The sequence below is a fragment of the Anser anser genome (assembly GCF_964211835.1).
Source record: "Anser anser genome assembly, chromosome: 6".
NCBI lineage: Eukaryota > Metazoa > Chordata > Aves > Anseriformes > Anatidae > Anser > Anser anser.
The window spans coordinates 15,034,399-15,048,969 of record NC_139726.1 but is presented as its reverse complement, the minus strand read 5'-3'; the positions used below and the strand labels follow the sequence as shown (position 1 = coordinate 15,048,969).

Genomic DNA, 14,571 nt, shown 5'->3' with positions numbered 1-14,571 from the left:
TGACTCTGGTGGAGAAATGTTGCACTGGCAGGAAGAGGCACCTAGGGAGCAGCAGAGAAACATGGCATGTGTGGGTGGTTTGCAGGGGAACAAAAAGATGCATACCTATTAGAGAACATGGGGGAAGGGAGGAGTCTGTATAAGAGAGAGAATATGAGAAAGAGAGAGTTCAGCTCTAACCTCAATTCAACAGGCCAAAGACCAAACCTCTGCGATATTCATGGTCTTCATGAGAGGCAGCAGTTAAGAGGAAGTGTCTGCTTGAATTAGTTTGAGTTGGCTCACCAGCTCCCTTCCCATCCGCCCACCCCCTTTTCTCCGACTTCAACATCCAGTTCCTGGCTGTGATCCCCAGAAACCATCTGGCCAAATTTAATTCCTGCTGCTTGAACCATACCTGGGAGGTGGTTGGGAAGGAAAACCAGTCTTATTAAATAAGTTGTAGGGATGGAGGGGAGGAGAAATTCTCATTAATGTCTATCTGCTTTATCTAACGACAATTAGCATGTTAATACAGATAAGTCCGGTAGACAGAAAGAGGGGGCTGGATGGGTTATATCTTCAGTATGCTATTTATATCTGGAGGTACTGTTATGTTTATTCCCCTTATCTTCCTTACTTCTCATATTTTCCCAGGAAATATTAGTCATTACTTCAATCCATCCTCAGCTTGGCAGGCTTAAGTTTTTCACTGCTGGATTCAGATGCTTGTGTGTTTATAACCCTCCTGTGTTGAACTGGGATGCAGTGCTTTTTGATTGCCCATGCTGTTATCTCGTCCTGCTTAATGCCTGTGTCTGTTGATAGGTGTGTGAGGTGTTAATCCTCTAGTTTGAACATGTCTGCTGTGGTGCACACTAGGGAACAGGCTACTCCAGATCATTGTTTCAAGGTCATAAAAATCCAGCACAGAATATACAGCAATGGCTGTTCTTGGGGTGCTAGTTTTACATTATTTTAACATTTTCCTTGTAGATTATTTTCCATTTAGGTGCTGTCATTCTGCTGCGTACATCAGCTCTGTGCTCTTCAACTGATAAGCCGCCAAGCCCATTAGAAGCCACATGCAAGTGCTTCCTTTTTCTTTCTCCTCTGCCCCTTGCTGGAATGAATTCACCTCTGGCATGGGATGGGATGGCTCATTTAAGCACCTCCATCAGCAATGTACAAGTATGTTCTTTGTGTTCAGTGCAGGATAAAGATCGTGGTCAGCAGAGGCAAGTCTAGGGCAGCATGTTCCACCACTGGAAAGGCAGAGGAATGCAGTGACCCAATGCCAGTTGTCACTGGTGAAAAAGGCCCGTGCTGGGACTTCAGTTTGATGAGTTACCATCTTAAGAAGTCCTGGCTTTTCTCACCCCACTTTTCTGGGCCAGGCACCAGGCACTCAGCTGTGCTGGTACAGCTGTATGTGAGATCACACTCCAGTGTGACATGGTATAGATTAAAAGCACTCCTCCCAAATAAACTTTTCCTAACTCGCATAATTTCAGGAGTTCTTCTGTAGCCTAGCCCACAAACAGATGTCTTGGCACAGCTAAGAGAGTGGCACACACGAACTTTTAAAGCCAGAACTGGCATATTATTGAATTATATCCTACAAGGGCCAGGCATTTGTGAGTCAACCACAACACTAACACAACTTGACTGCTGATCTTATGCAAACATGCTTGTTCAGAGCTGCTCTGCACATCTTTGTACAGCACCACATTGCAGCACAGATTCCCGCTATCTAGATCTAATATTAAGGGACCTTAGAAACAGAGTTAATCATACGGTGTTTTAACATATTGTGCACAGGTTAATCAACCATTGTGCAATGGTTAATATATATAATTAGCAGAAGAAAAAAAAAACAACACTGTATCCTACTTTATATCTTACTGATGCCAACGTGAACCACCAGCAGGAAAGGAAGTTTAGATTTGGCTCACACACTCTAGTAACTGAGTTCATGGTGTCACTGATGATGGTGGTCTGCAACTCAGGAACTGAGTAATGCCAATTAAGTGTCCAGTCCTCCTTATGCTGATCCAAATGATGCTCTAACTTATGGGTTTTTCATCGTAGTCCCAACTTTGTGTATCCAGCAAACCCCTATCTCAGTCCTCTGGCATCTGCTCCATGTTACCCTAATTTCTTGCTCGTTAGATCCCCCAATTCTTTTTTGGGGTGACTAACAGACTTGTGTAGTCAGCCCCTCTCAATTTGTGTGTGGCTGCCACTCAGCTGTACTGCCCAGGATAACCCTACTCTGGCCCACACTGGAGCCTGCCTAGTGCACAGAGGGGACTGCACGTGCCAAAATCAAACCCATGAGTCTCTGAAAACTGACAGTTTTCCTCCCCACCTCCCAGGAACTTTATACCCTAGACGGATTTGAGTGGCTTTTCATGGAAATTGCAAAAAAGGTGTTCCAATGACATAAAGTTCAGTTCCTTGCTCTGATCACTAGCTTGTTTCCAAGAAAATGTTGCTACTTATGGACAAACACTCTTTCCTCCTAGATTTGGTTTTAGAAATTATTTAAATATTTTGACTGAAACTTTGAAACCTTGAAGGAACTTTCAGCTTCTATCAAACAGCCAAGATGGAAACTTCCAGCTGAAATAGAATCATAGAATCATAGAATATCCTGAGTTGGAAGGGACCCTTAAGGATCATCAAGTCCAACTCTTGATACCGCACAGGTCTACCCAAAAGTTCAGACCATGATCAAAATAATCAAAGCTTGATAAAGTTATAAGCAGTTGACATGTGAAGCCTAAGAGGAAGTACAGATATAACAAAAGGACAAGGAATGCTTCTAGCCTTATCAGTAATATCAGAATGAATATTGAAAATATCCTGGCAGCAGGAGGTAGGAGCGGTCAGTCCGAATTTTTAGATCGTGCAATTGAGCCTGTAGGTGGTACAGGGAAGAAACAAAATGGTGACACCTTTGGTAGGAGTATATCAGTTTACTAAGTACAGGAACTCTGGAATTAGTAGTAATGTCAGATTACAGACGGGCATTTGATCATGGATGTTTTTAAAGATGTCCTCTCTGTCTGATGGACACTGTGTTGGCTACAAAGGATTTACCTTGTAAAGATATTCCTGAAAAAGATCAATGCAGATGAGTTTTTATCCCATTTCCTAAGTTTGCTCTTTTGAAGATATTATTATGAATTTAAAGATGGAATAATAATCCATATGTAATTTCTTAATTAAAAAAAACTTCCCACACTCTCAACGTGACATGTTTATAAATCTCAACATTTCAGCTATGGCTGCTTATTTGTTTAATTTTTGGGTTGCTTCCCAGTATCACTTATGAGCCAATAATTATTTGTCAGCTTTTTTTTTTTTTTTAATTGAAGCCACGGGCCATATCATACCATTGATTTCTGAACAGAACTCCCTGCTGGAATCAGCAAGGCTTTCTGGCTCAAAAATGAACAGAAATGATCCAATATTTGGATTATGACTTTTGTAAGGCAGGAGAAAAGAGGAGATAAAAATCTAGCGTTAAATATCTTCAAGTAGTTCTTTTGATTTTTTTTTTCTCCCTGACTTTTAGCAACCAAACAGTATTGATTTTTGACTGCATGCATGTTTAAAACAACAAATTCAAAAAACAACAACAAAACCCAATGTTCTTTTCTCTGGGCATTTTGCTTTGTAATCTGCAGCCCAGAGCAAATTTTTATGACGACATGGTAATCTACTGCAAACAAAGGTTTGCAACAGATGCTCGAAACCCCCCAACTGCTGCCTGACAAGCACAGTAACAGATCTAAATTACTTCTAGGTCACTGCTGTGTATTTTTTACGTTGCTGTAGATGGGTGAGAGGGGAAAATGACGGCCCACCAGAGGTTCATCATGAGTGTTTAATGTAGTGCCAGACTCAGAGAAGCCCAGAGCAAAGTGTTTAAGACAATGAGTGTTTGAAAGCACTGCTCCCTTGCCCACAGTTGGCTCACTTGTGGACCCTGAGCAGGCTCGCAGCCTCTCTGTGCCTTGGTTTCCTTGTCTGGAAAGCAGGAGAAATGAATCCCCCCCCTGGCCGGGGCAGCCCAGGGGATTGATCCTGCTGGCTGCAGAGCTCAGCCAAGCATGGCACAGTGGGACTTTTCAGCGGTAGCTGGCTCAGATTTGGGGTCAGGGCCGTTCGCCAGGGCCCCAGCCTCTTTGCTTTGATGTTCATTGCGTGCAACATTAAGGCCAAGCCCAGCATTGCCTTTGCCAACGGGTTTACCAAAGCTGTTGAGCATCCCACCACCCCAGGAGTGACCCCATGGGGATGAGCCACGCGCAGGCAGCTGCCCTCGGTGCTGTCCCACCTGTGGGGCTCTGCGCTTTGGGACGTGGGTTGGGGAGGATGGAGGGAGCTGCTGGGGAAGGGTGCATCATGATGCTGCACTGTAGCAAGGAGAAAGCCAATCACGAAGTAGAAGGAGATGAAGGAGAGGTAAGTGGCATGGGAGGGAAACCAAGGTAACCCTCAGCTCCTCAAGGAGTAGTGCATCAGGGTCACTCTCGAGCTGCAGACCTTGGATCTGGCACAGCACTTTGAACCTTCCTACTGCTGGCTGCATACCACGATACTATGGGCTCCCTGTAGCCATAGGGTATCATGGCTGTAAGACCTTCAGCATTGTGTTAACTGCTTGTTGTGTCCAAATTTCTTGTGCTGCCTGGCGTGTGTTGGGGCTTCAGAGAAACCAGGGGAGAGTTCTCTGCTCTACGGGGACCGTTACTCTGCTTTGCCCAAGTGGTCTGTGATGTTATATCTCTACACATTATCTGGGTGCAGCACCTCCGTGACAGGGAGAGGGGGGCTGTGTAGCCCTGGGGTTGTTACCACAGTGTGGAAATGTATCGTCTGATGTGGGAGCTAAATGCAGCAGTTCCCAGATGGTAGGGGACTGAGCTGCGCTGGGCTGCACCTGTACCTGGGCAGGAACAGGGGGGAGCCCAGGGCAGAGATGTCAGAGCAGGCTCCCAGGCATGGTCCTGGAGTTGCTGAATTTTGCTGTCAGAGCTGGTTCCAGCAGCAGCAGTGGGCACAAGAAGGTGGTGGTGGCCTGGGAGCGATCCAGAGAGCAGCAGGCAGCACTGCTTTTCTCAAGTCAGCGTTGGCTGCCAGCAGCAATCCCTCAGCCCACATCTTTGGGCTCACCTAGCAGCAATGGTTAAAACAAGACATGGGAGCAGGCTCTGATGCCCTGTCTCTTGGAAGGTCATCCTGGGCTGGAACAGTTGTTTTTCTCACAGGACTACTGCATTTTCACTTCAGTGTAGTACAGAGGGAGCTCAAGCTTCAGGTTCCTGGGCGCTGAGCAGGCAATGAAGCAAGGGGCAGAGGAAACAAACATCGGTGTGGTCTGGCCTGTAAATTGCCTTGAGGTGAATTCTTGCTCTTCAGCCCAGTGCATGATCCTAAGCATTGATTCTAGCCACCACCATCTCCTCCACCTTCTGTCCTTCACCCAGCTTAGCCACGTAGGCTACAGCACTGTTGAGAAACGGCGGCAGTTCTTATGGCGCGTTTGGACAGGGCCAAACTCAGCCTGAGCCGGTCGCTGTGGTTATACAACCGCTGCCTCAGGAAATACTCGGCAGGAACAGGCCCAAACACCCCAGAGGCAGAAGCGTAGCAGAGGGGACAGCCATGGCTGGCCGTCACCTTGCTGGGAAGGCTGCAGCTGCGCCGTGTGGGGCGTGCGAGTGCGGTGGCCTCGCGGCCTGCAGACGGGCGCTGAGCTGGCGGGGCAGGCTCGGGTGCCTGCGCGCACACGTTAGGTATGTGGGGTGGAATTCGGAGGTAAACACCGACGCGGCACAGCCTGAAAACAACCCTCTGTTTTGAATCCTGCTCACAAGCACAGACAGCTCCCATCTAAGCTGCATCTTAATCCCCCTGGCAGCTTTGTTTGGCATTTCTATTGTGGGGCTGTCTTCAGAAATGTAAACTTGCTATTAATGACCTTTTTTTTTTTTTTTTTTAAACTAGGTGAAAAACCTGACAACAAATGGAAGATTGGGGCCTTGGTCCCCATGGCAACTGTGTGAGCATTCGGATGGGGACAGCTCGGGCTCCTGTATGTGTAGGTCACGTTCATGTGACAGCCCGCGTCCTCGCTGTGGAGGTCGTGGCTGTGAAGGGGCCAGGATTGAGGTCGCCAATTGTTCAAGGTATCTCGGCATCTCTGTGCTTTTTGGGAAGGGAACAAGAATTGTGTCTGTCCACAGCTTATCTCTTTCCTTGTGTTTCTGTGACCATGTTGTATCCCAGCCAAATTGAGGTATGTGAGCTCCAGCTTGAGGTCAGTGAAAAATGAAGGAGCCTGGGGCCTTCAGGTGTCTTGGCCAGGGCCCTTGGAAGTTGGGCAACCCAAATTAATGTTAAGGTTAACCTTGCATACACTGTGCCACAGTTTCCCTGAAGGGTACAGTGAGTAGTGACCCATCCATCAGGAGGAGGTGAGTAAGGCAGAGGTAGTTGTTAGCCAACTGAACAACAGTAAGGTAAAAAACATCAGTAAGCTCTCGATCGTTATTTGCGGAGACTGAATTCTGAGCTTGTGTTGCCAAAAGCAGAGCTCCTTCAGAACGGTGCTTGTAGAGACAGGACCTCGTGTGGCTGCGAGCAAGGTTTGTTTGCACTGCTCTGCGGTCCTGTGCGCTGCCTGCAGCACGCTGGCCTGGCAGCCAGAGGCATCTAGGAGGCACGTCTGCTGAGCACAGCAGGTAAACAACACATGCAGCTTGGCTTGTGTCAAAGTGCCACGTTCCCAGTGAAGCCTGGAGCTCATGCTTTAGCAGTATGGAAGCTAAATGTCCTCTGGTGGGGTGCCTTATACATAGCCATGGTGTTTATACCCATGCTACCCCATCACCCTCAGACTACATCATGTCATGACTCAAGGAAAGACGAGGCAATAGGGTAAGCACTACTTAACCAGGGTGGGGCCAGCCAGTATTTTGGTAAATACTGGGTCAATTCGGTTTTTATCTACTTTATCTTCCTTACAGATGTTCATTCCATTAAGGACAGCTGTCTCTTGACTCCTCCCTAGAGATCAGTGCTGGTCTTGGCACCAAATATTCAGCAGTACTCATGTTTGAATTGGCATCTCTCCTTCCAGTTGTGGGCTGTGCTACCTAAAAGATGTGTAGTCATTCCTACCCCTGTGCTGCCACCGTGGGCTGAGCGGAGCCTTCCCAAGGCTGTCTGTTCATGTCACTGGTAAAGGCAAATTACGCCAGAGGGATGGGTTTCTCAGCACTACTGTGATGGCAAAAGAGGCAAGAACAGTTTCTGAGCACGGGATGAAAAATAGATTATTCAATCTTAAGACACAGGAAAACAGCATGGTTTGAAAAATAGGGACATCTGGTCATCCTACATCCACCTCAGCCCTCAAATTTCCTTTAATTGACTTCATATGGCATTAAGTTTTCTTCTTGAAAGAGAAATCAGGATGACTAAAGATGAGTTCTATTAGAAAGCTGGAAATCTGAACATGGAAAGTGTCCTTATTTCTGTTAAAAAAATGTTGAACACACAAATAGATGCTGAGAATTGTTTTTGTGATGAATTTCTAGATGAGATTACTTACCCTATTTTGCCATAATAGCAGCAAATAGCAAATTCCATTTGATTTCTTCCTTTCACAATTTAACATATAATCTTTGCTTTGGGTTAAGGCCTGGGGATATAGTAGGTGGGTTAAAACATGGAAGAATAACTTAGAAGAGTAACATTTTCATGTAAGTGAATTTCTTGTTCTATGACCTTGTTTGGGGTAGGAGAGGGGAAGGGAAGGAGGGATGAGAGAGCAAGAGGAGGAGGGGAGGAATAGCTAGCAAGATTCTGAAATAAAGCTGCCAAGAACAGGCAAGAGTTGATAACAAATAGAAAAAGTGTGAAGGGCAATGTGGGTTTTAACTTTCATCCTCTGCCCTCATTGGTGCTACGCCAGAAAATATTTCTTGCCAGCAGTTTTATTAGTTCAGTAAATGCTTTGAAAATTAACATCTGTTTTCAAGCTTAGCTTTCAAGAACTAGAGAGCACCTGAGTTGTTTTTTTGACTAGACTTTTTAGAAAGATTTTTCTTTAGAAAAATAACAACAACAACAAAAAAGAGATTTTTTTTGGCTTTAGGCAGCAAAGTGTCAAGATGAGGCAGTTCTGTAGGACAGAGCCTTGCCACTGGCTTCAAATGAAATGAAACCTGCAGTACAGAAGAGATGAGATACAGTTCCTCCCAGCCTGCCTTAGTGAGGCTCCGAGGTTTAGTAGTGCAGCTAAATCAGAGCAAGGTGAGCTTTAATAATCAGGAGATTTTAAAGATGATAATGTAATGTCAGCTTCTGTGTGAGCACATGGTGGAGTTACTGCATGGCAGCATCCACACAGAAGCCAACCACATGCATGTGTCCCGACATCTCCATTGTGAGATGCGAACTCAGGGTTTTTACATCACATTTGCTTCAGGCTCGGTTTCCACTTCTCATCTGAGATGCAATCACTCATTAAACCCTGAAATTCTATCCTACCTCTGAGCTCTTAATTGCCTTCTGGTTTCTACAGATTTAAGGTCACACTACAATGATGCTTGCAGGCTGCCATGAAAGCTAGAAGCAATTACTGTTATTTTTTATGAAACTTGAGATTTCCACCTAATAGGACTCAATGCCAAAGGGTTTAGGAAAACACCAAATATTATGAGGTTTGTGAGAGAATGATTGGAGCTGGCAACAGTTTTGCTGTAAGAGATTTAAAGCATCAGTACCTACTGAATTAGAGGGAAGTTTTTAATATCCTTTGGCACAATTGGCATTGATGAGCCTCAAAACCTGCACTCTTTGCAGAGGAGTCCAGGAGATAGAACTTTGGGGCCAGCTGTTGGCTCAGAAAAGGGGGGTTTGGAGACATGGGGGAGATGATGGGGGAATAGTCAGTGAGAGTTGTAGCAACCACACTGTTGCCCAGCAAAGCCTGGCAGGCATTTTCTAAATCATTCAGTGTTGGCTTCATTCTCTTCCTATCCATTTCTTAGATAATTCAATGATGAGGAAGTAAGGCCATTGCTAAGCACTTTTGGAAATCCCTTTGCTAAATATTAGCCGGTGTGAAGTCTGGTTGAAATGAATGTCTCTCTTCTCCAACTGGTTCAAGCATTCTGCTATCAGAGACATATCTGTTTGACTGTAAAGCATGGCATGACATAGGCAGACTGTTAGGTAACCCCCATACTCTGTTCTCTCTCAAACTCTTTGTTAGAAATGGCGCTTGGACACCCTGGTCTTCCTGGGCCCCGTGTAGCACCTCCTGTGGGATAGGCTTCCAGGTCCGCCAGCGATCCTGCAGCAACCCTGCTCCACGGTATGGAGGCAGGGTCTGTGTTGGACAGAGCAGAGAAGAGAGGTAAGATACCTTAACAACATCGTGTGATCACTTCTGTTATGTTGGCAGCTGGAAGTGGTGGATCTTCTATGAATGCAGAGGAAGGCTGTTTGGCTGAATATGCACAGCAGAAGGAATTTCAGAGCCTAGGAGGGATGAGGTTGCTCACATGCATGGCCACTCTCTTACAATGAGCCTGTGACCATCCCAGACTGCAGAGCTGCCTCTTCTCTCAGGCATGACCATTGAGGCCCTCACAAGTATTCTCATCCCCAAAACAGAGGGTTGACCACCTCAGTGAAAGGAGAAGCTGTGTCTGCTGTTAGCAGTGCAGAATCTACAGATAGTTACACTGTTCTGATCTGTCCCTTAGGAGGCAGTTCAACGTGTGCAGCTTTCATTTCTAATTACACCATTGCCAAGTCTATGTGCTGATGCACCAAAACAAGTTCAAGACAGAATACTGCTTAACTCACAGATTCAAAGTTGAGTTTTTGCAGGGCATGGCATCAGAAAAACATCTTTCTTCCCCTCTAAGCAAATTTTATGCAAAATCACTAAAAGACAATGCTTTTTTTAACATTCAGAGCTATCTGCACTATTTCACAGAATCACAGAATCGTCTAGGTTGGAAGAGACCTCCAAGATCACCAAGTCCAACCTCTGACCTAACACTAACAAGTCCTTCACTAAACCATATCACTAAGTTCAACATCTAAACGTCTTTTAAAGACCTCCAGGGATGGTGACTCAACCACTTCCCTGGGCAGCCCATTCCAATGCCTAACAACCCTTTCAGTAAAGAAGTTCTTCTTAATATCCAACCTAAACCTCCCCTGGCACAACTTTAGCCCATTCCCCCTCGTCCTGTCACCAGGCACGTAGGAGAACAGACCAACCCCCACCTCGCTACAGCCTCCTTTAATGTACCTATAGAGAGCGATAAGGTCTCCCCTGAGCCTCTTCTTCTCCAGGCTGAACAACTTCAGCTCCCTCAGCCGTTCCTCATAAGACTTGTTCTCCAGACCCCTCACCAGCTTCGTTGCCCTTCTCTGGACTCTCTCGAGCACCTCCATGTCCTTCTTGTAGCGAGGGGCCCAAAACTGAACACAGTACTCGAGGTGCGGCCTCACCAGAGCCGAGTACAGGGGGACAATCACTTCCCTAGACCTGCTGGCCACGCTGCTTCTTATGCAAGCCAGGATGCTGTTGGCCTTCTTGGCCACCTGAGCACACTGCTGGCTCATATTCAGCTGACTATCAACCAGTACTCCCAGGTCCTTCTCTGCCAGGCAGCTTTCCAACCACTCTTCTCCCAGCCTGTAGCGCTGCTTGGGGTTGTTACGCCCCAGGTGCAGGACCCGGCACTTGGCCTTGTTGAACTTCATACAGTTGACCTCAGCCCATCGCTCCAGCCTATCCAGATCCTCCTGCAGAGCCTTCCTGCCCTCAAGCAGATCGACACACGCACCTAACTTGGTGTCATCTGCAAACTTACTGAGGGTGCACTCGATCCCCTCATCCAGATCATCGATAAAGATATTAAAGAGGACTGGCCCCAGTACTGAGCCCTGGGGGATGCCACTGGTGACCGGCCTCCAACTGGATTTGGCGCCATTCACCACAACTCTCTGGGCCCGGCCATCCAGCCAGTTTTTAACCCAACGAAGCGTATGCCAGTCCAAGCCATGAGCAGCCAGTTTCTTGAGGAGAATGCTGTGGGAAACGGTGTCAAAAGCCTTACTGAAATCAAGGTAGACCACATCCACAGCCTTTCCCTCATCCACTAAGCGTGTCACTTTGTCATAGAAGGAGATCAGGTTCATCAAGCAGGACCTGCCTTTCATAAACCCATGCTGACTGGGCCTGATTGCCTGGTTGCCCTGTAAGTGCCGCGTGATGACACTCAAGATAATCTGCTCCATGAGCTTCCCTGGCACTGAGGTCAAACTAACAGGCCTATAGTTCCCCGGGTCTGCCCTCCGGCCCTTCTTGTAGATGGGCATCACGTTTGCTAGCCACCAGTCGACTGGGCTTCTTCAAACCCAACCCCTCAATAAACACATGCTTCAAGGCATCCTGATTTGGTTTCCAGCTTTGACATTTTCATTAAAGGCCACCTCTGCTTGGCAGTAGGCTGTTGCTTGTCCCTTGAGTGGTCAGTTAAGATAGATCTTTCTGCATTTCTCAGAATACAAAGGGCAATTCATTTAACTTCCTTTATTCAGGACAGTTTAATGTTTGGTGTGATTTGTGGCCATTCAGAATGGTCCTTTTTGGGTTTTAAAGACTACATCTGAGTCAATTACAATCCTGTGTGATTCAATTTGAGAACAATATTGATTAAAAAGCTGAACAAAATTGAAGTTACCTTTTCTAAAGGGAACATGAAATAACATTAATTTAGGGCCTGCCTTTAGATACATATAGCATCTAGTTCAGCTCCAGTTGCAAACACTAGTTTCTTAGGAACCAAGGAACAGTAAGGGCCAGATCATGGGACAGGAAGATTGTCAAGTGTTTAGCACCTGCCTTTAGTGACAGATCAATGTGGAGCTGACCTCATATTAGTTTCCTAAATAAAAGCCAGATTTTTAAATTATTTACCATCCACTATCTCTCTTTCTGGCACGTGGGCTTCAGCTTCTGACTTCTTGTGTAAATTCAGTGCATAAAAGTTTGGATTAGAGCACTTTCAAAAACCCAGTCTTCACCATTTGCTCCAACTATGTCCTGTCAGCCTGGTTAACCACTCTTCTTTATAAAGAGCACAGTTCTCTGCTGTGAGCACTAATACTGCTAATCTGACTGTTGTGTCGACCTGCTGGCTTTCTGTGCATGCAATACGTGCACCCAAATGCAGTGTGCAGTGTAGCTTTGCATCCGACATCATTTTGCCCCTGGGTTGTACTGACATAGACATTATTTGAGAAATATGCTTTCTTCTTTCAGATTCTGTAATGAGAACAGTCCTTGTCCATTACCAATTTTTTGGTCTTCCTGGGGTCCTTGGAATAAATGTAGTGTGAATTGTGGTGGAGGAATTCATTCAAGGCAGAGGTCCTGTGAAAATGGAAATACATGTCCAGGCTGTGCTGTGGTACGTACTGTTTATTGTCATTGCATGTGGGACACCTATTAACATCTAGCTTCTAGGGACTTGTTATTTAACTCCTCTCTCCATCTTGGTTTTATTTCTCAAGCTAGAAGAAAATTGCTATCCTCAGCTCTTGCTGGAGAGGATGCTGAAATGAACTGGGAAGCAGAGAGGTGGCAGATTCCAGAAGTCAGTGAAGTTGGTTTGAGTGTGTGTGTGTGTGTCTGTGTGTGTGTCTTGTGTGTGTGTACGGGTTAGAACAGACTGGCACACAGAGAACTTCGTAGGCCTCTCTAGGCTTGATATCAAGTCCTTTAACTGGCAGCACTCTACATTTCTTTTATTCTATCCCACTCCCAAGGATGACCCTGTTGAGTCAAGGAGGCCCTGCACACATCAGAAATGAGTCTCGTCATACTTGAGTAAACAACAGGTCAAATACCCAGTTAACCCATCAATGAGGCAACGACTACCAATTTTCTCTCTTTATTTTCCCTTTCCTATTCTGGCAGCTGTTTTGTGCAGATGTTTTAATTAGTTTTATGGAGAGCTTTCTTTCAGTGTAAGCAGATTTGATCTGGAACCTCCCATCTGTTCACAAGCTGTTTGGCATTTACTCTAGAATCATAAAGTCCTAAAGCATTACATTGCTCTCCCTCTGCCAGAAAATATGGGTTTATTTATTTATTTTTAGACAAGAACTCAATGCTTTACACTGGAATCCTCCTGCTGGTGGTGAGAATTGTAAGGACCCTGGAACACCACATCCCCATCCACCCGGATATTGGATATGGATGCTCATCTCTACACTAAGGATGGCAAATGTTTTGTAGTCCTCACTAGAGGATTCAAAAAGCCAACCAGACAAAAATAAAAAAAAAAAAAAAAGTTGTGAAAACGGATTATCTAAAACTATCTTAAAACAGTAAACTTTTCAAGGAATAAACCTTACTGACATTTTGTCCTCGTGGGGCTCCTCTAGGCCGACCTGAGAGCAGCGTATCAGGGTCACAGCAGAAAACTAGTTTGCTGTTATTATTATGCACTGCCTGAATTATTCTCCTGCCCATGATGCACCATGCTTTCTAAGCCCCACAGGACTCAGATGGGCAAGAACACCTGAGTCAGCAGAGAAACACAAACCTGAGAGAGACATAAAAATAGTAAGCACAGTCCACCCTCAAGGTCCACCTGAGGCACCTCTGCCTCCGTAGTCCCCATGTTTTGTGCTGTGCCCAGCACCGTGTTGTACCTGTGAGGTCAGAGAAGGTGAATGGAGGTTGTTTTAGATCCAGAGCATACCCCCATGTTTTCTAGGGTATAAATACATCTCTGTCAGTTAGTCTGCTGCTGTTTGGTAAGTAAGGTCAAAGTAGTTTTCCTTCTTGGCAGGAATATAAGACCTGCAACCCAGAGAGCTGCCCAGAGGTGCGTAGGAACACACCCTGGACTCCTTGGATGCCTGTCAACATCACCCAGAACGGTGCCCGCCAGGAGCAGCGCTTCCGCTACACGTGTCGTGCCCAGCTCTCTGATCCCCACGAGCTGCAATTTGGGAGGAAGAAGACTGAGAGTCGATTCTGTCCCAACGATGGCTCGGCAGTGTGCGATACTGACTGTATGTATTGCCAGCTCCAGGGGACTACAGGGAAAGCCTAGATTTGGTGGTGGAAGGGGGATCCTCTCAGAACAGCCAGAAACTGGTTGTGTCTGCATAAATCTTGGCATGCACAACTAGTGTCACAGCAGAATGATGGGGATGGAGAGAGCCCTGTGACTTAGCTGTCAACACCGTTATGATCCCTGTGCTTGTGGTAGGGTATATATAGATCTATTCCTGGTACTGCCAAGCTGCCCCAAAGAGAACAGGCAAGTGATCAGGGTGTAGAGAGAGAAAAAAAAGCTATTCTACAGGATAGCGTGTCTTTACTTTTCTTTCTCTCTGGAGGTCCCCTTGTGCACTGCCTCTGGGGTTATTCCCTTCACTACTGCTGTGATCCAAGGCAGCGTCCTGAGGGCAGAGCCTGAACTACCACAGTTTGCTACCCAGAAGGGTCATTTATCAAGGTTATCG

General features: G+C 46.0%; 1 protein-coding gene across 8 annotated transcripts in view; it reads left to right on the top strand.

Moving 5' to 3' along the window:
- SEMA5B (semaphorin 5B) overlaps positions 1-14,571 on the top strand; it is a 261,572-nt gene that overhangs the window by 216,324 nt on the left and 30,677 nt on the right. For all 8 annotated transcript variants that reach the window (XR_014585958.1, XM_083841544.1, XM_083841547.1 and 5 more), the window contains 4 exons: positions 6,001-6,182; positions 9,278-9,421; positions 12,353-12,500; positions 13,890-14,115. Coding sequence is in view for 7 of the 8 variants with exons in the window: in XM_083841544.1 (XP_083697670.1) it covers positions 6,001-6,182; positions 9,278-9,421; positions 12,353-12,500; positions 13,890-14,115 (700 nt within the window). In the remaining variant the exon portion in view is untranslated. The remainder of the gene's footprint in view (positions 1-6,000; positions 6,183-9,277; positions 9,422-12,352; positions 12,501-13,889; positions 14,116-14,571) is intronic.